This window comes from Canis aureus, chromosome 24 (assembly GCF_053574225.1).
Source record: "Canis aureus isolate CA01 chromosome 24, VMU_Caureus_v.1.0, whole genome shotgun sequence".
In the NCBI taxonomy this organism is placed as follows: domain Eukaryota; kingdom Metazoa; phylum Chordata; class Mammalia; order Carnivora; family Canidae; genus Canis; species Canis aureus.
The window spans coordinates 49,083,132-49,106,380 of record NC_135634.1 but is presented as its reverse complement, the minus strand read 5'-3'; the positions used below and the strand labels follow the sequence as shown (position 1 = coordinate 49,106,380).

Sequence of the window (23,249 nt, the reverse complement as noted above, 5' to 3'; positions counted from 1 at the left end):
GACCCTCCCTTTTCCAGTAAGTAAAGCTTGTCTTTGGAAACCCACCACTTCCCACAGGGCCCCTGGAATGCCCCGTCTTCCCGACGGAGCTGGCCTTTGCTTTAGACACCTCGGAGGGGGTCACCCAAGACACCTTCAGCCGGATGAGGGACGTGGTCCTGAAGCTTGTGGGCGACCTGACCATTGCCGAGAGCAACTGCCCGCGGGGGGCGCGTGTGGCCGTGGTCACCTACAACAACGAGGTGACCACGGAGATCCGGTTTGCTGACTCCAAGAAGAAGTCAGTCCTTCTGGACAAGATCAAGAACCTTCAGGTGGCGCTGACATCCAAGCAGCAGAGCCTGGAAACGGCCATGTCCTTCGTGGCCAGAAACACGTTTAAGCGAGTGAGAAACGGATTCCTGATGCGAAAAGTGGCTGTTTTCTTCAGCAATAAGCCCACGAGGGCCTCCACACAGCTCAGGGAGGCTGTGCTAAAGCTTTCGGACGCAGGGATCACACCCTTGTTCCTCACGAGCCAGGAGGACCGGCAGCTGGTCAACGCGTTGCAGGTCTGTGCCCTGGGGGCATTGTTGACTCTTCCCTCGGTTCTTCTTGGGCTCTGAGAAGCTTCTCGGGCACCTGGTACCTCCTTGATGAATTCATGCCATGGTTTCCAAAAGCTCCTGGAGGAGGCTGTTGTGATTGGCGACTACTCTAGTGAGATTTCCAGGACAGCCGGGTGGCTCTGGCACTAGAGCGACAGCCACAGGCCTGTGATTTATTGCCACAGGGTCCCCCCTCATATGCTGGAGGAGACCCTCCCAGGGCTGACCCTGAGGCCTACAGTCTTCCAATGAGGTCCCCCAAGTGTCAGTGATCCCAGCACCCCCATCTACACCCCCCTCTCTGAGTCTTTCTCCAGCCAGGATGGCAGCCAAGGGTCAGCCTTTGCTGTGAAGCTGCAGAGTGCTCCCTTGTCATTCACTTAAATAGCTTGTTTAATTGTTACAATAATAAATATGATTGGCTTATTAATCAATGAATATTTATTCAATGCCCATTCTGGTGGCATTGCTCAAGATGAGTGGGGTGGTGGGCATGATGGGCAAGAGCCCTAGATCCAACCCACCCACTTTATAGCTTCAAGTCACCACAAGTAATATGGTCACGTCACTTTAACTTGTCTGGGTCTTAGATTTCTTGACTGCGAAAGATGAGGTCGGGAAGGGATGGTCTCTAGCATCTGTCATTCTAGACTGGGTATTCTATGGTCTTACCACTGCCTGTGTCAGTGAAAGACAGTCTGGTCTTTGGTGCCATCTCTCAGGCCAAACCATAAGCCAGTTTGAGCACAGCGTACTGAGCTTGGGCTTCCAGCTGTCTACCCTCGCAAGGGGTCATTTATGTACATTGGCCCTCCCCTGGGCTGAAGAACCCAGAATCACAGGGTTCTTGACAGCATTGTTTCAGCAAGTTTGAAAAGTCAATTATTCATTCATTAATTAAATGTAATTATTCATTAAATGACTGCTTAGGGATGGTGTCCTAGGTGCCATGATGATAAGCAAGACTTCTTGAATCTTCTAGATGTGATGTTATTACTTGCTTTGTCGGGAAATCCCTTTCTGGGCCTGGGAGAGTGGGAGAGGATGGAGCTAATGATTGTCAGTGGCTGGAATGATTGAGGAAAACAACCATTCTACAGAAGTGCCCATTATTTCCTAGAGGCTAGCCCAGGCCTTTTACATGCATTATCTAATTGGACATGAGGAGTTTAGGAGTCTCCTCATTTCACAGCTGAGGAAATTGGACCCCAGACAAGTTAAATAATCTTCCTGCAGGCCTGGCAGGAAGTGCAAGAGTGGGATCTGAACTGCAGCTCATCTCCACAGAGGAAAATCTGGGTTGTCCGATTAGGCTCAGTACCTCCTCCCCAACCCCCCACCTGCCCAGAGAAGATACTGATCTGTTGGAAAGTTTATTTTACTGATGTGACTCTCTTCCTCAGCTACATTTTCCAGTAGTTACTTACCACGGACACTCCTACCAAGCATTTTCTTTTGTTTAAACCAGATCAATAACACAGCGGTGGGGCACGCGCTCGTCCTACCCGCTAGGAGAGACCTCACGGACTTCTTGAAGAATGTCCTGACCTGCCACGTTTGCCTGGGTAAGGGGCTTCCCTAGCAGGAACATCCGTTACAACGCGTACTGTGCTATCCACGGAGTAGCATTCGAATGAATCCTCGCCATCCATATAAAGGGCTAGAGTTAAAGGAAGATTCATAAAGCCTCACGTTTACCGGTGTAATTCCCATATAAGTAGTTTCCTTACTGAAAGTGGAACCCCTTAAACAGAGCTTCTCTTTGACAGGGAATGATTCATTTTATGGGAAATAAAGGAGAAAGTAGGCTCTGCTTCTATTTGACCTTGGCGTCCAAATTTCAATGATCTGTCTTTGTGACTTTCTGGAACGCATTTATTCGAAGAGTGGTGAAGAAATAGTTTTTTTTTCCTTTCCTTCTTTTTTCTTTTCTCTTTTCTTTTCTTTTTCTTTTCTTTTCTTTCTTTTCTTTTCTTTTTTCTCTTTTCTTTTCTTTTCCTTCTTTCTCCCCACTCCTCCTACCCCTATGTCCTCCCTCCTCCTCCCACTGTTCCTCCTCTTTATTCTCTTCCTTTTCCTCTTCTTTTAATGCCAATACCATAGTATACTAACAAGGACTTTAGCTTACTGATTTGTTTCATTTAGTGTTAGCTGATGAAAACTGAAATATGGCCACAAAGTGGCAGCAAGCTATAAGTAGGTTTCTATATTATGGGATGATTTCAACTACCCCCAACTCCCAGCACATTGATGTACAATATCTTACTGTGAGGGGTCACAGAATAAATGGGGTACCGTGCTTTTTTCTAGACATCTGCAACATTGACCCGGCCTGTGGATTTGGCAACTGGAAGCCTTCCTTCAGGGATAGGAGAGCAGCGGGCAGCGATGTGGACATCGACATGGCTTTCATCTTAGACAGCTCTGAGTCCACCTCTCTGTTCCAGTTCAATGAGATGAAGAAGTACATAGGGTACCTGGTCAGGCAGCTGGACATAAGCCCTGACCCCAAGGCCTCTCAGCACTTTGCCAGAGTGGCAGTTGTGCAGCATGCGCCCTATGAGTCCCTGGGGAATCCCAGCCTACCGCCCGTGAAGGTGGAGTTCTCCCTGACTGACTATGGCTCCAAGGAGAAGCTGGTGGACTTTCTCAGCAGAAGAATGACACAGCTGGAAGGGACCAGGGACCTGGGCAGTGCCATTGAATACACTATAGAGAATGTCTTTGAAAGCGCCCCCAACCCACGGGACTTAAAAATCATAGTTCTGATGCTGACAGGTGAGGTAGAGAAGGAGCAGCTGGAAGAGGCCCATAGAGTCATCTTGCAGGCCAAATGCAAGGGTTATTTCTTCGTGATTCTGGGCATTGGCAGGAAGGTGAACGTCAAGGAGGTGTACAGCTTCGCCAGTGAGCCGAATGACGTCTTCTTCAAACTATTGGATAAGCCGACTGAGCTTAACGAAGAGCCTCTGATGCGCTTTGGGAGGTTGTTACCATCCTTCGTTGGCAGTAAGTCCTACATGGGACAGTGTGGGCCTGGGCCAGGGCTTTCTGCCTGGGGTTACCTGGGACATGGGCCACAGAAAAGACATCTAGTGTGCTGATGTTGACTTGTTCATTCAACACACATATATTGATGCCTACCATATCCCAGACATATTTTAGGAGCCAGGGTTGGCAGTGAACACACAGCAGGAGATCCTGTCCCTGTTTACTCACTGATTCAACCAAATTTGACTGAGCACCTCCCAGCCATAGACCATGTGTCTCTGAGAGTGAACAGTGGATCCAGCGCACATGTATTATGCATGACATTATAGATGGGGAAGCTCCTAGAAGGAGGTGTGTTGACCTGGGCTTAGCCACCAACCCCACACTTGGAAACTCTTGGGCTTTTGTTAATGTGAATCTCCTCCCTGGGATGCTCACCTTCACCTTCAAAACATATCCATAGCTGCCCCTGGTCACCATGAAAGCACCCCACTTCCAGAGCTTTCTCATCGTTAATCTGGGCGCTACTTACCGTATCTATTTCATGGCCCGCTGGTTATTCCTTTGGAGTCCGCGGTCCCAGTAGACTGAATGGTCCGTGAAGAGGTGCATTGTTCACCCTGTGCTCAGAGCCTGGCCCAGTGCACAGCCCCAAGTCAGACCAGGCAAGTTATCTAACTAACGAGAGACATCTAGACAATAGGAACAAACATGCGTGTACAGAGAGTTTATTATTCATGGGAAAGGTGAGGACCATGAAAACAATGTTCCCATGTGTGGAGGTCTGTCCCTCATAAGTGCTAGAGAAAACCCATGAAGCCAAGGTAAGCCAGCCAGTTCACCTGGGAGCCACCATCGCTGCCTTCCAAAGATTAAAAACAAAAGTTCTATTAAACACAACATCGAGAAAACATTAAAAGTAATTTGATTGCAGTTTGAGGTTCATGAGCTTGGAACTTGTTAAACCCCGTGCTTGATCTTCTGTTCCTGTCTCCCCCTTATGCTGAGTCAACATTTCCTTCAACCTAATCACCTAAATTTTGCCAAATGGAGGATTTTGGCTGGAGATGCTTTGTGGCTCAAGTACCATTGTGCTTAATGTTTAAATTGACTAGATTCCGCTTGTCTGGAGGAATGAGTTAATTCAACCAATATTTATGGACCACCTGCTGTGTGAGCCATTTAACTCATCAGCAGATTAATCTTCATTTGCATGGGATTCACATGCACTTAAATTTTTTTTTCTCTGTTTCTCTCCAGGTGAAAATGCTTTTTACTTGTCCCCAGATATCAGGAAACAGTGCGATTGGTTCCAAGGGGACCAACTGACAAAGAATCCTGTGAAGTTTGGTCACAAACAATTGTAAGTATTGTAATGATTGTCTTAGAAAGTATAGTGTAGGGGGAGTGCAGAGGTCCTCCAGACAACGCCCAACATTATGGGTAAAGACATTGAAATCCAGAAATTGTGACTTCCAAAAGGTCACATGGAGCATTTCTTTCCATCTGTTGTATCCATTTGCTTTTATTGCATAGCAAACTATCCAAAATTTAGTGGCTTAAAGCAACGATTTATTTAATCTACAGTTCTGTGTGGTATTTTTTTTTTTTTTTTTTTTTTTTTTTTTTGCTTGGGCTCAGCTGGGCAGTCCTCTGGTCCCTGCTGAGCTCACAGATATGTTTGTGGTCAGAGGCCTGTCCACAGTGGATGGTGGTCGGGAAGGTCTCAGTGGTTGGCTCACCTCTGCTCCACATGGCCTCTCATTCTCCAGGAGGCAGGGTTGGAGGTTTGCTCGCTGGTGAATGGGCAGGGTTCCATGAAAGAAGTCTGAGGGCATGAGGCCTCTTGAGGCTAGGCTGGAACCAGCACGCTGTTACTCCTGTCACATTCCATGCCCAATGCACATCCAATGGCCAGCCAGGCCAATTCAAGAGTTGGGGGCTAGACTCAAGAGGAGGCCCTATCACATTACACTGTGAAGGGCACAGGAATGGAGAGGATGGGAAATTGGGGCCATGTGTCTACTACGCTTGGTATGAAATGATCTCACACAGAAGGGTTGAGTACATTGACTACATTAAGCATTCCAAATCTTAAAATAATTAGTGCTACGATGACACAGGTGATGGTGGTGACACTAGGAGGCACCGGGCATGTTCTACTAGAAAGGCTAACGAGCAGGTGGGGGCTGGGGTAGTTGTACTCACAGGGATGCTGGCCCAGCTCCATCTCTGGTGCCAACTCCAGGAGCGGAGAGGAGGGCTGTGTGGCTGTGTGACAGAGGGCTAGGTGATGATGACATGGTGGCAGAAACTGAGTCCAGGCGCTGTGCCAGACTCCCAAGGGAGTGCCACAGACTGCCATGCTCTTTGGGTAGGAGAGGGTTCTGACGATAGCACCTAGAGGAGATGTGGACTTGAATTATCCTTGACAAACGAGTATGTGGCTTACTCCTGGCTGACCTCCAGCGTGGGGACAGAGAGCCCGCCTCCCTGTCTCACCCCTAAGCCCTTCAGCCCTTGCCCGTGTCCTTGGAGGGCGGGCTCCATGCTCAGCCGGGCAGACCGACAATCACAGCTGAGGGACCTGTGCCCCTTTCTGGGGCTGCGAGGTGTGTCCTGTGTCACCCAGATCCAGAGGTTCTTTCTTCCTGGCCTTAACTCTTGTTGTCATTCCTCTCAATCATTCCCTGGCCTGTCCTCAACCTTATTCTTAGGGAAACCACATGAATGACGTAACATAATATCTGAAGCTCTATGACACCAAGTTGAAAACTTGCTGCTGGAGTCGTAGAGCGTGACAGACCTAAGAATGAATGAGGGTGCGTCTCGGCAACAAGCGAACGAGGGCTGAGTCTGTGCTGCTGTGTCTCATTATGTTGCTGTTCTTTTCAGGGATTTGTAGCAGATCAAGAAATTATGAAAAAAAACAAAACCACAAAACACCCTCACCCCCAAATTAATGCCAACAAACATACACAATACGCTCCGGGAGGGAATGATTAATGCTATGATGACACAGGTCATGGTGGTGACGCTAGAAGCACACCGATCTACAACATTTTATTGAGTGGAACTTTCTTACAATGAGAGTAGCTATTAGGTGGCTTTATTTAATTTTGGGTGTATATGTTTCAGTTGGCCATTTTTTATAATTAAGGGTGTCGTTTGAGTATTATTTTATTATTGTTTGTGTTTATAAAAATTAAAACATTTATTATATTTTATAAATTAAAAACAAGATGTCAGGTGTATTTATAGTTATACTAGAGGCTTCATTTTTATTTTATTTTTTTCATTTTTAAATTATTTATTTATTTTTTTTAAAGATTGTATTTATTTATTCATGAGAGACACCCAGGGAGAGGTAGAGACTCAGGCAGAGGGAGAAGCAGGCTCCATGCAGGGAGCCCAATGTGGGACTCGATCCCAGGATCCCGGGATCACGCCCTGAGCTGAAGGCAGACGCTCAACCACTGAGCCACCCAGACGTCCCTAAGCTTCATTTTTAATGATTCTATTACCTATGTGCTTTGCTGCAGCACAGATTCTAAAAGGAAGGAATTTAATATGTGCAATGCTGTATGCAAAATATAAAAACTACTGCATGCATTTTGATCGAGCAGCAATTTCACATAGCTCATGGGGAGCGTGTTTTTGTAAATTTTAGAGCAGGCAAAATGATGGATGGATTGATATAGTATTTAATTTGTTTTAACAGAAATACTCCGAATAATGCTACTTCAAGTCCTACATCCAAACCAGTGACCACAGCCAAGCCAATGACCACCACAGAACCAGTGACCACCACGACGAAACCAGTAACTGTGGTAAACCTGCCGGCCTCAAAGCCGGCCGCAGCCAAGCCAGCCCCGCCCAAACCGGCCGCCGCGAAACCCGTGGCCGCGAAACCCGTGGCCACCAAGCCTGAGGCCGCCAAGCCCGAGGCCGCCAAGCCCGAGGCCACAAAGACGGCCACGGTCAAACCTGCAGTGGCGGTGAAGCCAGCGGCAGCGAAGCCGGTGGCAGCGAAGCCAGCAGCTGTGAGACCCCCCGTTGCAGCCAGGCCAGTGGCCGCCAAGCCCGAGGCCCCCAAGCCCCAGGGAGCCAAACCGGCGGCCACCAAGCCAGCCACTTCGAAACCCGTGGGTAAGAAGCACGCATAGCGCTGCCAGCCGGGGACATCCTCGTTTCCTGTGTTCAGGGCCAGTGCCCTGGAGCCTGTTTATTTATTATTTATTTATTAAATATTTTATTTATCTATTCATGAGAGACACACAGAGAGAGGCAGAGACACAGGCAGAGGGAGAAGCAGGCTCCCCCTGGGGAGCCTGATGTGGGACTCGATCCCGGGACCCCAGGGTCACGCCCTGAGCCAAAGGCAGACACTCAACCATGGAGCCACCCAGGTGTCCCAGGAGCCTGTTTATAAAGCAGCTGGAACACAGTCACTAATCTGGGGTTTAGACATCTAGGTGATGTGTTTGAGAAGGTGCTGTCAGGGCATACAATTGTCAAACGTTGCTTTTATTTTATTTTATTTTATTATTTTATTTTATTATTTTATTTATTTTATTTTTTTATTTTATTTTATTTTATTTTATTTTATTTTATTTTATTTTATTTTATTTTATTTTATTTTATTTTATTTTATTTTATTTTTTTCCTGTTAGAAAGCAGTCTTTCTCTTACCTCTGTGAGGCTGGTGAGCTCCACACAAAGCATCTCCCTCCCCCTGATGCCTCCTTCCCCCCAATGCCGCCCCAAGCCCCAAGTCCCAAACCCTGGGGTTGGGGTTCCCATAGGATGGGGCCCTAGTGGGGTGCTCTGCTGAGCATGCTGGCAGGTCAGAGCCTGGGTGATCCCCCCGCCCCCCCGAGACCGAGTTCTTGCTAACACTGCCCGTGGCGAAAACACCTTCCCGACCGAATTAGATAGGAGGGCAGCCGGGCTTCGCGAGACCCAGAGTTGGTAATTTAGTTCTTTCCTCCGGACGCTGGAACGTACCAGGGAGTCACAGGGCACGTGGAAAGGTGCAGGCGGCAGGTACATGTTTGTGAAAAGGCGGCAACGGGCTTCCTTCGATGCACAGAGAGGAGGCGGGGATTCCTTTGAAAGAATTTCCCGCCGGGGCCCAGAGTCTCGTGACTTAACACATTTGAAATCGTGGGGCTCGCTCTTCTTTCAATGCCTTCCAAGTTTCTCCTTTACTGAGGGTGATTGTCAACAGAAAAGAAAATAGCTTTGCACCTTGCTGAGCAGTCACGAGACGAGGCACGGCCACGTTGCGTGGATGTTGGTCGCTTCCAAGACTGACGTTCCCCGAACGAGAAGTTAGTTGCCCGCGCTCACCTCATTTCCGCTCCCCTGCCTGCCGATTCCTCCTCGGGTGGCTGGGTGTCACCTCTGTGTCGCGGCCCTGTGGGGCTTTGAGCCTTATCTCCGCCCTCTGCATCCACCTGTCTTGCAGCTAAGGCAACCCGAGAGGTCCGGGTGTCCGACATCACCGAGAACAGCGCCAAACTGCACTGGGAGAGGCCCGAGCCCCCCAGTCCTTACTTTTACGACCTCACCGTCACCTCGGCCCACGACCAGTCCCTGGTTCTGCGGCAGAACCTCTCGGCCACGGAGCGCGCCATCGGGGGCCTGCTCGCCGGCCACACGTACCACGTGGCGGTGGTGTGCTACTTGCGGGCGCAGGCCAGGGCCGTCTACCAAGGAAGCTTCAGCACAAGTGAGTACATGGTCAGCCCCCAGCAGTCGGCACTGACTGCCACGTGCGACAGCTGGTGGGACAGAAAGGGCGGGCTTCCTGGCCATTGAATTGACCTGTGGACAAGGTTAACCTGCAAGGACACGGTTAAGGCCACGTCCCGGGTGTTTCGGTGACGCCCGGTTTCACAAGGGAGCGCGGTGGAAGGCGGGATTCCTCGTGAACTGCTGCCCTGCCCTGGGGGTCCCAGGGTCCCCTAGGCAGGAAGCCAAATCCATGTGGCCTGCATGCATCCCCTTCTCCGAGAGAAGGAAGGACATCCGTGGGCCCTGGCTGGGGTCTCCACTGCCCACCACGACCGTGTTTCTGAAGTATGTCTCCGCGTTGGGTGAGCAGAAAACACCACCGAGGGTCGCTGGCTTCTCCGAGAGTAACCGAGGAGTCCGTGCGGCCTCACCACCCCACAGCCAGGGGTGTCCACAGCCGCTGCACGCAGGGCATCCGCATTCCCCTCCCGGGTCCACCGTGCTGGGACCCTGCCCTCCATGGCCCGATGTCCCCCTGGCTCCTCCGCGGCCTTGGAGCCTGGCATCTGCTCCCACGTGCACCTGCGGTCTCCGTTAATTACTCACACCCCCTGATTCTCTCCCCGATTCCCCCACCGTGCGTCCTTCTAGACCCAGGCTGCTCCTGGGATGATGAGGAGGCCTCACATGCCTTCCTCCCCGGGCCCGTGGAATTCAGATCAAGGAGCCCTGCTTGAGGAAAGGGAATGCCCGCCAGTCACCACGTAATCCATGCCGACCCGAGTGCAAAGACCCTTCTGCCCCCAGGGCTCCATTTGCCTGGATGAGCAGCAGGAGAGGTTATGTGGCAAATGAGAGGATTTGTTCAAAGTTCAGAGATTTCCCCCATTCGCTTGTTGAGATGAATGGAACTTGCAGACGATAGAAGTTAGTGGTGTCTGTAGAGACTTTGTGGGACTCCGTGTGTCCGTGGCTCACCCTTACGTGCGAGCTCTTAACCCAGGAAGGCAGCTTGCCTCGGTCCCTCAGAATTCCTAAGCCCTTTAATTTCTGTGTTTCCTACTAGTCCTATGTATTTTTCTTTTATAGAGAAAGCTCAACCTCCACCTTCACAAGCAAGGTTGGCTTCTAGTTCAACTGTCAATCTAATGGTGAGCACAGAGCCGTTGGCTGGCGGTGAGACAGGTGAGTCGTGAAGGTGTTAGGTCGGGCACTAAGAGAGCACCCTTCCAGACGTTTGCAAGCCCTCGAAGCCTGGATTCTGGGTCATCCGCTGAGGTTTCTAATTCTCAGGCAAGCCTGACTTCTACGGGCAAATTCCCAGTTGGCGCTTTGGGGCCCAACGTGGTCTTGTCCTGCCTGAGTCCCAAGTTGTAAAAGGCGATTTTCCTTTCCTGTCACCAGACTCTCAAGGAAAACCGGATGGGTTTTGCTTTGGGGCCGGAACCAGGAATTCATGTGCCTGTTGATCAGATTCCCCTGTGCCTCCTTTTGGGGCTAGAGTCAATTTGTGGCTTGTGATGCTGGAAGCGTCCGGATTCATCCCCTCAGTGGCTTAGTCTAATAATAACTGCTTACAAGAACACAAAGCAACACAGATCAGAGCCCATGACATACGTGGGTTTGGAGGTGACCCTCGGGATGGATGTTCTGGTCTCAATCCCCTAGGCACACACCCTGGATCAGTCTGTCGTACCCCACCCCACCCCCCGTCTGTGTGCCTGAGCTGGGTGTGTGCCCATTTCAATCAGCGACCAGTCACACCTGTTCCTGGCACTCACCGCTGTCGCACGCTTGTGTTCCTGGGCCGTGGGACTCTGCGGCTCTGTGTGACCTCAACCCGCTCACTCGGCAGAGCGTGGGCTTAGATTGTTCGCCCACGAGACATTGACTGTTGATACCATCGGTGCGCTTTGCTGATGAATGTTCTGCAAAAGGCGTTGGCACTAATTTCCAAAGTCAAAATTCCGTGGGCACCTACGCATCGTATTGCTTTATAGAGCCCAGTGCTGAAGGGTTGCACCTCGGGGGACAAGTCCCAGTCTGTGATGTCTTGGCCTCTGTCCGGAGAAGGAAGGCATGCCTCTTTATGGTGTTTATTTCTGTAACTGGCTCTGATAAAAGGCATTTGCTGAGGCTCGCCGCTTTGGTGCTGGATTTGAAAGCCCAGTGCTTTCTCGGTGCGGTCCGCGTTGTCAGAAGCGAAGGCACCCTGCTTCCCCAGCCATTTGTGACGATTCCTCGTTTTGCTCTTTCCTCTGTCAGTTTCAAAAATGATGTCTATTTCTCCATCTTACCCCCTTTTTTTGGTGGAGACCGTGTCCTATCTCATCTCTGTTTACACGAAATCGGAGGATTTCTGACTCCACACACCCATCTCTTGGTGGCCACTTGGGAGGAAAGGCCTCTTGATTCTTTTTGTTGTTTCTGAAGAGAATCTTCTCTGTTGCTTGGATGGCTTAGTCCATGAGTGGACGTCCCCCCTAGCCGTGTATGTGTGTACGTCGATGTTTGTTATCTCTGTCTGATGTGTATCTGCACTGTATCTCTCTGTCTGTGTCCATCTGTCCCTGTGTCTGTCTATCATTCCTTAGTTCGGTTGCAACCCATCCTGACATGTGGCATCAGGAGTTACTAGAAGCAAAGCAATTAAGTCAATGCAGGGAACGTGAAACTGCTCAACACGTAGCTGTGCAATTACTGTAAGCAAACGAATCACTTCTCACATCATTCATTCGCTTTTGGAAACAAGTTTGGGAACTGACCTGTGGTAGAGACAGCCATGTGTTTTTCAAACCCTCGCAGCCTTCCCATTGGAAAGATTGACAGAAAAACAGGGGATTCCCCTCTCTTGATATGAATTTATGGGAACCATTCCGGAATTCAAGGTAGATTGGATGATGAAACTTGAATTTGTTAGGAATAGTGTAAAAAGATTTTCTAAAAACCTTTAATGTTCTAATTTCCAACTCAAGCTAACAAAATGGAAGTAGGGTTTAGGATGGAGAAGATACCCAAGCCTCTGTCGCTTCGATCTCTGCACATAAGCAGTCTTCTGAGTCCAGCATCATGAGCCCGTGGATGAGCCTTTGTCCCCTGTGCTGGGACATGTGCAGCTCCTAACTCATTTTCCCACTCCCCCACCCTGCCCCAACACCCCCTCCCCTACCCCCACCCCCACATTCCCTACTCCCACTGGCTCTCTTCCCGAATCACCTCCACAAGGACTGGGTTCCTAACTTGGTTCTTGAGCTCAGAGGGAAGCTGCAAAGAACCCACTAGGATTTCCCCAAAGATATGGGTCAGGACAGATGAAATACTAGCTTTTATTTTTTTTAATCAAAAAAATTGTTTTTCATTTGTTTTTATTTAAGTTCGATTTGCCAACATATAGTACAACATAGTATAACACCCAGTGCTCATCCCATCACGTGCCCTCCTCAGTGCCCGTCACCCAGTCACCCCATCCTCCCGCCCACCTCCCCTTCTGCAACCCTTTGTGTTTCCCAGAGTTAGAGGTCTCTCATGGTTTGTCTCCCTCTCTGATTTTTCCCACTCAGTTCCCCTCCTTTCCCTTATGGTCCCTTTCACTAAGAAATAGTGAAATTCTACCTTCAAAGTCACTGAAATCTGTCTATTGTTTCCCCCACTCCATGGAATTTTACCCCTCACAGGGTTGTAAGGAATGTGAAATTCCTGCGAATCCGGTGATTCGTTGAGAGAAAATGGCTAAGAGTAAGTTCCATGGTGAGATTTAGGGATGTTTCTGATTTTCTTATGTGTGGTCCGGACACAAATCTATAAACAGTGTTTCTTTAATATAAACAACATAATCATTAAAGAATGATTGAATTCTTAATCATTCAATTCTTCAGATAAGAATCTGGCTGGGCTGTTATGTTTGTTGTTTAAGGCTGAGTCATAGGTTCACAGTTAGGAAAGTCCTTTTAGTCCAGACCTCTAACACTGGGTCTCCTCTCACCATGTGGCCGAGAAAAGGGTTTTTGTTGGGGCTTGTGAGTCTTTCATGGCTACATGGAGTCAGATGCAGATGATTCTAACCTTTCTCCCTTATTGTGGTCACTACATAACCTCAAGCCCAGGACTTAGCAGCTCTTTCACCCTCCTCTGTGTGCAGACCTGCAGAGCATCGTAGTGTGTACCCCTGTGTGTGCCCCTGCTCCCACCCCCATGTGCACACATGCATAGCTGTGTATTTCCCAGCTGGTGGTTCAAATGAGTGTCAGGACATAACTTGCTCTTTTAAAAAAAAAAAAAAATTTAAATCCAATTAGCCAACATGTAGTAAATCATTAGTTTCAGAGGTAGAGGTCATTCATCATTTGCATAGAGAACACCCAGTGCTCAAGAATAAGACCCTGCAAAATCAATCACCACCCCTCGTCCCACAGTAACAAATCAGGGCTTTACTGGAGAAGGCCCTTCATACACATTTTTCTCAATGAACATATGCAGTGTAAGTGTATGGCGTGTGCACATGCATGTGTGCACACACACCATTTTTTGAGAACTCTTTTTGAAGGAAATCAATTAAATATTTACTTTAAAATGTTTAAACCTCATACTGGAATCAGGATTCAGAATCAGGAGAGGAAAGCTTCCCCTCCTTCTCAACCTCGTCCCTCTCCCCCACCTCCCTGCTATAATTAAGTTATTTTAGGAAATGTCCCCCAGGGGGAAGGACATTTCTATAATATTCATATTTTGCAGGTAGAAAAGAGCGACCACAAATCACTTTATTCAGTAACTTCAAAAAATATACTGCCTTCATATTCAGTAGTTGCTTGTGTATTTTGCATCCAAGTATCAATTACCATACTCTGCAGTATTTCTCCAAATATGTATTTTCTAGACAATGCAGGCAAAATTCACTTTAAAAGTTAGTTTTTCTCTGTAGATTTGAGTGCAGTTTAATTTCTGTTATTTTCTGCAGTACCAGTTAATTAGAAACCTGGTTTATTGTTACAGAGATGTATCCCTGTCCCAGGATTAAATGTTAGATACTTTTCCTTGCCTTTTTTTTTTTTTCTTTTTAAACTCCATGAACAAAAGATTTTCTGGAGTTTGATTCTCCCTTAAGGAATTGTATTTTGTTATAGCTTAGCATTTTGGATTTAGAAATCACGGCGACCGGTGTTTGAATCAGTGTTTCATTTGTGAACAAAATCCCATAAAATGAAAAGCTCCCCATCTGTGTCATCTGGTGGAGGGAAAGAAGAAGGAGCCGTTTTAAAACTTTTTGTCGGCATGGATTAATGTTGGACTATTTTGAAATTATGATTAACAGATATTTCTTTATCAGACACCTCTTTGATACAGACACATAATGGGAGGGGGGCTAGCGAGGGGATTATATGTCCCCCAAGTAAGGCCTGGCCCTGCTCAGCATGGAGCTGTGGTGTAGCAGTAAAGTCTAGACTTTGAGGTGAAGACTGATTATGGTGACAGAGCCACGGCATCATTACTCATCACTCAGGATCCCAGGCTTTGCAATATTACATGATTCCATTTTAAATGGTTAATACTTGTATTTTCTTCAGCAAAACAAACAAACAAAAAAAATCCCCACATTCCAAAAAATCCCATCCCACTTTATGCTTTCCTCAGGATCTAAAAGAATCACATCCACTTTTCTATGATGCACTTGCTGCCCCTAAGGGCAGTTAGCAACCATTAAACCAATCTTTTCGGCAATTTTCACAGCCTTTAAAACGCGTTGAGTGTGCCAGGCGTGTTGGTATCACACTTTGTGGCGGCTAGCTTTGGGAATGCTACAGAATTGCTCATTTTGGCTTTAGGTTTTTGGCACATCTCTCTCCTCCCCATTTCTCACTAAAGAAGACTTGGATAGATATTTTCAATGCATGCTAGTACTAAAGGCAGGACTCTGAAGTTTCTAAATAATGCAAAATTCTTCTTACTCAGGATATTTACTTTTTCCGATATTACAAAGCGAATCCTAAATTACTGGCTTACCCGTATGAGTTGGAGAAAAGTTTCAATGCAGAAGAGAGCCCAGATGACTAACCAAGTGTGTAACATTCTCTTTTACTTATTCTAGAAATTAATAATCTGTAGAAATGACCACTTTGGGCAGGCATTACTGAGTCAACTGCATAGCTCCGAAGGAAGGAAGTTCTTAAATGTTTTACTTATTTTCTTGATTCTAGGATTCACTATTTTGCCCTTGGAACGCTTCTGAAATTGAAGTGTGACTCAAAATTGATGACACGTCATGGCTTATTGACAGTGTTTTGTCCTATTTAACAGGATATAAAATAATAGTGCACAATAAAATGAAGGTATCTTAGATCTGAGGAAATACAGTATTTGGTTGGCTGTGTCCTACTCTATCCCATTGGCTAGCACAAAATGATATAATAGGGAAAAACAGTTGACTTTATGTCAACGGTCATTTAGAACTAATTTAACCTCACAGATTGAGGTTAATTAAATAGCTAGAAATATGTTCTCTGCTTGGTAAAAGAGAAATAGCTATCCGCAAGGCTGTGTGCTTGTTACCATGTGAGAATGTGTCTATATCCATGGCAGTGTTTGGGTCATGATGAGCCTCACAGGGTGTTTGCCTTTTTTTTTTTTTTTAATTGTGAAAAATAAAAATCTACGGGCCAAGATGTAAAAAAAAAGCAAAGGCTCTCAAACCTAACTGCAACTACATTTAAAATAAAGTTTCCTTGGTACCTTTTGAGTCAGTTGATGCTCAAAATGTAGACTCAGGCATTCATTCATCCAGGCAAATTGTACCTGCTTCTGTGGCCGGAAGCACCTGATTCCATATCAACAATGCTGGGTCTGAAGACCGTTAAACCTTCTTGTGTTTGAAACCCTTAAATCGATGAGAAGCGTATTTACAATTGTAGCATAAACACCTGCCCCCACCCCATCACACACACCAGTTTTGCTCAAGGAAGCACTTAAATACTGATCACTTGTTGGCTTGCGAAATGTCCAGACTGATAACTTCTAAAATGCTGCCCTTAGACACTATAGAAACCTGAAACTATAAAAATAGGCAACATTTTCCAATGGAATACGTTTTCTGTTTCAAAGAGTAATATCCTAGATATTCATTGTGGAGGACCCGGAACACACAGGAAAACCTAAGAAAATGTGATTCCCATGGTTGCAGCACTGATGACCACCAGTAATGACCCAATGAATATCCCTCTTGATTCTTCCACGGATCTGACACGTGGGCTTGCACATACACGTGTGCACACACACACGTTGCCATTACAAAAATAGACCGTGTTTCCTAGGGTGCCTTCCACCCCATGGCTGCTGTTCTAGGACTCCTAGGTTGGCTCCTGGGGCTTCTGTGAACAGGTGGGATTACCTGGCAGGGTTTTCCAGATGTCTTGTGTGTGGATGCTCACTGGTGCCCAGTGACCAATCACTATTTGGACAGAAAGTTTCACCCATTGGTGGTTGGAATGAGGCAGCCCCCAAGTCTATATTTTAAGATGAAACGTACTTACATTGTTATTTGGGGCAAAAGTGAATCAGAAAATGTTATTGATAAATTTCACTCTTTATTGTCCTTTTGGCTCCTCTTGGGTTCTCAGTATAAGGAGGAGAAAATTAGTGCATGTGCAGCCAGACCCTCCTCTCACATTGGAGAGGACTCCGGGCTCAAGCCCATTTTGGAGTGAGAACATGAGCTACTGTTGTGTCCAAAGACTTGTCCTGGGGAAGAGCTCCATGATGTCTGTCCAACCACACTTCTTTGGAAACAAAATATTTTGATTTTTATGTCTTTAAAATTAATGGTTGTTTCAGCATAGACACAGCTTTGGTAAGTCCAGTCTACACGATGTGTTTCAGAAATGAAGATGATGGGAGTTTAAAACTACAAGGCTTCTTAAGGACCAAGCCTCCCGTTTTCTTTCTTAAAAATGAAGAATCCTACATTTTGGTCTTTTAACAGTGTGGGGCCCTCGTTAATATGTTTTTCTTGGTCTAACAAATATCTGGGTGTCCACAGTGCCAGCGCCCTTGGGTCATGGTAGTAGGAGCTACAGGGCCTTAGCAGCGACTGTCATTGGCATATAGGGTTTGGAATGCAAGAGCAATAGTTTGATGCTGGACAGTTAAGGTGCAATTCCTAGGAAGCTGGAAAAGCCACCCATTCAGGGTGCAGAGTGTCCTTCCACAGGGCAGCCTCCAGGTTGTGTGCCCTCAGGTCTGGGAAGTCTTCCCATGTCCATTTCTGGAGAACACGGAGGAGTGGGAATGAAATAGCTAAACACGGGTGGCCAGGACTGAGAGCCTTTGCAACAAAGATAGGACGAACATGAGCCATGCGGGGGATGCTTGGGGGCAGAAAGAGAGGGGACGAGGCAACCATTTGGCTTGAGCTTCACACTAAAATGGGAACCCACCGTCAAACAAAGAGTCAGTTTTGGTGGTTGAATAATTTTGCCTTGCTCAGTCCCTTGTATGACATTTCTTGAGACCCAGGCATGTTCCTTCAGTTATTGGCACATTTGAAAGGAAAAAAGTTATTTTTGTGAATTGCCATCATTTTATTCTGGCTCCACTGGTCCTTCCAAAGGCTCTTGGTAGGGCCTCTAGCTTTCTGGGCTTCTGAGAGTGTCAGCACTGAGGAGATACCAGGGGGAGGAGGCGGCCCAGTCTCTGTGCCTGGGTGATGGCCTCCCCACATGATCATGGAGTGTGTTAGGTCAATTCTGAGCCTCAGTCCTCTGTACATCTGCGTCTGGTCCCTGACAGTTGACCCAAGCTTTGGTTCTCTAGCGGAAGGCTTTGGTTTTCCTTTTACTTCTTGGTGTAACAGAGCTGCAGACACTCACCGCTTCTGCAACTGTGAGCCGCCCACGTGAATAGGGGCAAAGGCCCATGGAGATGTCAGCTGTGCGCGGGGAGAGCATGTTGGCCGCTCCCATAAACTTGTAGCGTCGTCCACTCCAGAGAGTTCTGTCGGAGGAAGGTTCCCAGTTTTCAAGCTTTCAGATAATGGTTGACATTAATGCCTCTCTTTCCCAGCATGATCTAGAGTTTGCCAGAAAACTCTGTAAACAGAGCTGTTTTTTTTTTTTTTTTTACCGTGGAAGGCCTGTAAACTTTTCTTTCCAGGCATCATGGAGAGAGCGTGGCTTTTGCTTTGCAGCTGGGCTGCATCAGAAGTATGCATTGAAAACATAAACTTCCTTAACTGGAAAAAGAATGCTTCTGTGTCTTCAAAATAGCTTTGCTCTGTGACATTTTTGCCGTCGCGGGTTTTTTATCAGTGGCGACACTTCTTTTACTTACTTGTTTAACTTGGCTGCTCTTGAAGGCCCTCAGCTACACACAGACACACACTCGTGCACGCAGATGCACACACTCAAAAAGGATCTCTCTTTTCCACTTTAACTTTTATTTCCCATCTGCTCGGCTCGTGGTGAAATGGGCGGCCTCATTTGTGAGCTATATTCTGAGAGAACACAGTTGCTATTTTGCGGAGGAGTAGAGAGCGCCATAGCTTTGAGTTGCAGTTTCTTCGCTGGGGTGTTCATATTGAAAGTACCGGAAGGCAGATGGCCCTGGGACCGGAAAGGGAAGCTATGTAGCTCATTTTACCTGAAATTATCCAATAACGATGGCTGGCGTTTGGGATCGGAGGGAGGTTGGTGAGCTCCTGCCATGGAGGTGGTTGTATTATTGCTGTGGGTGAGAATCAGGTGCACCCCATGGTGCAAGGGCGGAGATGGGGGCCTCGGGGAGGCCAAGAGGGGTTCCCTCCTCGGAACTCTCCTCCTCCTCGTCCTGACAGCCTTGTGTTGAGACCTCCAGCCCCATGCGCTGGGGGTGAGGTCCCTAGCATGTCCTCATAAACGCTCTTTCCTCCTCCTGTCATTAAAGACATATGCAAGTTGCCCAAAGAAGAAGGCACGTGCAGGAAATTCATGTTAAAATGGTACTACGACGTGGAGACGAAAAGCTGCATGAGATTCTGGTACGGAGGTTGCAGCGGCAACGAAAACAGATTCGATTCACAGAAAGAATGTGAAACGGTTTGCACTCCTGGTAAGTGGCTGATTCTTCTTTGGTGTTTGCTGCTTTTGCGAAATCAGAGAAGCGATCCGGGCAGACTATGCACCTTGGTTAAGATAGTTGAACGACGATGATTACGAGAGAGAGAGAGATGACAGAGGAGGTCGGTGGTGTCTTTAGAGAAGGAAGATACTCAAAAAGAACACAGGAAATTCATTTTCTGAACTAGTATCATTTCCTAAAAACATCCCTGTAATACTTGGATTCTTGCCAACCAAGAAACACAGGGCCCAGCTATCCCTCCCTCTTCATCATTAAATGATCATGCTTTGAGTGATACTAATGTTGGCACAGGGGCCACCCATGATCTCCGTGACGTTGGGCAGCCTGACTGCTGATGTGGTAAGGGCGTCCTCCCTGAGAGCCCAGGGAAAGCGCAGTGTGTGCAAAGGCCCGGGGGCCAGGCGAGGCAGCAGACAGGCTCAGACTGCCCACAAGGCCCCAGACCCATGGCCAGGGAGAACCAGGGGGGCCACGCAAGGCACTCAGCAGAAAAGCAAGGTTAGGGGGGAAACCCAGAGGCCGCGGGACAGTTGTGGTAAGAAATGCTGCATCCTTTTCCATCAATAATATCACCCTGCACTTCTCTCTCACCCCCCCCCGCCCCGGCCTGCCCCTCCACCGACGCTCAGCGCTCGTCAACCCCGGGGTCATCGCTGCCATGGGGACCTAAGCGTGGCCGACCAGGACCACATACCTCTTGAAGAAGAAGGAGTCAGCCGTGGCGAGTCGTCTCTGTAGAAGCTCTGGGTATAGACATCCGCGCACTGTTCCATTTCCTGCTTTGATTTGCCCTCGAACTTGGGAGGAACCGATCTGCAGCATGACCTATCGATATGGTGCTAAATGTGTCTGTGGACTCCGTGCTCTCCGTCTCCAGGCAGTTATATCGTATACTTTGAACGTTGTGTAATAGTTACCCACTGCTGGTGTTTATGTGAACATTTCTATAAACTCAGACCCGCCCCCCGGCCCCCGCCTCCCCACCCCGGAGTTTCACACTATGCCACTTTGGGGCGAGCGCAAGGTCTAGAATAGGACTCCCCACTCACCGCGGCTCTGTATGCTTCTGCTTGGTTCATCCCTTCCCTCTCCAGTAGGCACGACGTTAGGTGGAAAGCCTCGCATGGGGAACAAACAAGAGTCCCGCTTTTCAATTCCCGCCGCCACCCCACCCTCCCCAGTTCCCAGATTAGACTTCAAGCCGATTTTTCCTTTTCCAAAGCCTCTGACAAATGACCCAGTTAGAAGGAAGCAAAAATCCCTTCATCTTTGTGCACTGTTGTGAGACCAATGCCTTCATTAAAGAATGAAAAAAAAGAAAGTCATAATAGAGAATATTTTTGGCATTCCTCTAATGTTGTGTGTTGTGGTTTATTATTTTTTTTTGTGCGGGGCGGGGGAGGGTGATTAATTTTAATTTTAAAAATTTTAGGAAATTTATACAAAGAAACTTTTTAATAAAGTATATTGAAAGTGTCATGGGTTTGGTGTGACTGGCTGTCTTGTTTCCCTATAATAGCACCTGCTGTCACGATGACCCCGGGCCCAGGGGAGTGGGGCCCAGCCTGGCATCTATCCTTTTGTTCCCAGGGCGGACAGGGGACTCTGCTCCATCAGGGAGTGAGGGGAGACCGGGGCTCAGCCCCCTGGCCCTGCAGGGCTCTGGGACGCGGTGGGTCGCCTTCCCAGCTTAGGACCCTTTCTGGAATCTTTGTGATCTTCAGAACCAGGTGGCTTTTATCCTGTGCTCTACCTTCTGGTTGAACCCACAGCCATGGGCTCTTTACCTGCTTCTTCTTATTTTTTTTAACCCTTTTCCTCTGTTAATAGTTTTATTTTTAGGAGTGATATTGGTATTGTAATTTTGTTTTATTTTTTTTAATAATAAATTTATTTTTTATTGGTGTTCAATTTGCCAACATACAGAATAACTACCTGCTTCTTCTTAGTCATGTTTCCCAGGGTTGGGTTTGCTCCCGCCCCACGGTGGCTGAGAGATGAGAAACCATTGGCCAGGAAACACTAGCCCTTTTCTATAGTCTCAAAGACCAAGTGCAAAATTACTTACTTACTTACTTATTTATTTATTTATTTATTTATTTATTTATTTATTTATTTCCTTAAAGACCTTTTCCTCCCATCTTCAGAAGTAACACAAGAGCGGGCGCTGGGTGGCTCCATTGATGAAGCACCTGCTCACGGCTCAGGTCGTGATCCCCGGGTCCTGACTCCGAGCCCCACGCCTGGCTCCTTGCTCAGCGGGGAGTCTGCTTCTCCCTCTCCCTCCCCCTGCTTGTGGTCTCACACTCAAATAAACACGTAAAATCCTAAGAAAAAAAAAAAGAAATAAAAGAAGTAACACATAAATAAATACATGTTTAGGTGGCATCTGAAGCCTACTTAGGAGAGAGGCTGCGTTAGTGACACACCTGCTCTGACAAATGCTCCCGACAGATGCAGGGACCTTGGGCGTGGGCAGCCCCGCCTTATGTAGGATGGGGATGTGTCCGTCAGTCCATCTACGGAGTGGAAAGACAGGAGGTCAGAGAGTGTGCCGAGCCCCCTGTGATCCACTCCCTGTGACTTCCACCCAGATCTTTGGGTGAAATTTCTAAATTCTCAAAATGAACTCAGGGTGGCCCATCTGCCTAGAAAGCGGGGGAAGAACTGAGCTTTGTGGCCATGTCAAGGTAGCGCGGAGACAGAGAAGGGGAAGGACGGGGTGGTTGCAGGAGCTCCCCCAACCCCCCTCCCCCATGGGGAATTGGCAGAAATTTGAGGGATGACTCAGGATTTCATAGGACATCGGGGAAGTGAGTTTACCTGCCTTCTTTGGGACTGAGAGCCTGCTTGGACATCAGGGGAGCTTCCGAGTAACCAAAAAGCTTCGGGAACTCCTCAGATGCTCTCACCATCAGGGTGCCCCCCAGACACGACTGCTCCATCCTGCACAGGAGCCCTGTGGGGTTCCTCTCCCCTTCCCTACTGGGGGTGAGCAACCCTTCCTTCCCAGGGGCTCTCTCTGCCCTTGAGGTCACTCTGACACCCCCTCCTCTTTAAGGGCCCCTTTTGAAGATAAGGCCAGCCCAGGGGACTTACACAGAGCTCGGCGATGGTCACAAATGCCCTTCAAGTGCATGTTCAGCCTGGGGTGGGGTGGGGGGAATGTGCACTCTGCGATGTTCTCAGGGACAGCGCCCCCAAAGTTCCCCGCCCCCGGGGGAACAGCCCCTTTTCCTTGTAAATACGCCTGCACCTCCCCTCAAGCTGTGTGCAAGCCGAGGTCATGCATGGGGGCAAGAAGGTTTGCAGTGGGGACTGGGGAGGGGAGATCCCTGGGCCCGGGTGCGAGGTGGGCCGTCGCCGGGGCTGCTGTAGGCGGTGAGCACGGGCTCGGCAGCTACGGTGACAGAGCTGGACTCTCACAGCTTTGGGGGCTGCACGTCCAAAATCAAGGAGTTGGCAGGGCCGTGCTCCCCGGAAATCTGCAGGAAACCCGGTCTTGCTTCTTGGCTTTCTGGCGACCCCGGGGCTTGCAGCTGCCTCCCCCCGATTCTGCCCCCGTGTGCACATGGCTGTCTTCTCACAAGGACATGGGTCGTATGGGATCAGGGCCTGCCCTACACCAGGGTGGCCTCACCCCATCTAGTTAGAGCTGCGTTGACCCTATTTGCAAATAGCCTGACCTACTGGGGGATTAGGACTTCTGATCTATCTCTTTTTTGGGGGGTGAGGAGGGCAAGGGAGCTCACAATTGAGCCCATAAGACAGCGTTAGCGTTTCCATACCTGCCCCCACCCGCCCCCCGGCCCGATGCTCCGGGGCCAGCGG

General features: G+C 48.3%; 1 protein-coding gene across 1 annotated transcript in view; it reads left to right on the top strand.

The window, feature by feature from the left end:
* The window catches only part of COL6A3 (collagen type VI alpha 3 chain), an 81,275-nt gene extending 60,378 nt beyond the window's left edge, over positions 1-20,897 (top strand). Inside the window, exons 35-43 of the mRNA XM_077869347.1 lie at positions 58-551; positions 2,056-2,152; positions 2,898-3,596; positions 4,839-4,941; positions 7,300-7,727; positions 9,049-9,312; positions 10,407-10,502; positions 19,224-19,388; positions 20,048-20,897. Coding sequence (XP_077725473.1) covers positions 58-551; positions 2,056-2,152; positions 2,898-3,596; positions 4,839-4,941; positions 7,300-7,727; positions 9,049-9,312; positions 10,407-10,502; positions 19,224-19,388; positions 20,048-20,088 — 2,387 coding nt within the window. The 3' untranslated portion in view covers positions 20,089-20,897. The remainder of the gene's footprint in view (positions 1-57; positions 552-2,055; positions 2,153-2,897; positions 3,597-4,838; positions 4,942-7,299; positions 7,728-9,048; positions 9,313-10,406; positions 10,503-19,223; positions 19,389-20,047) is intronic.
* The last annotated feature ends 2,352 nt before the right edge of the window (positions 20,898-23,249 follow it).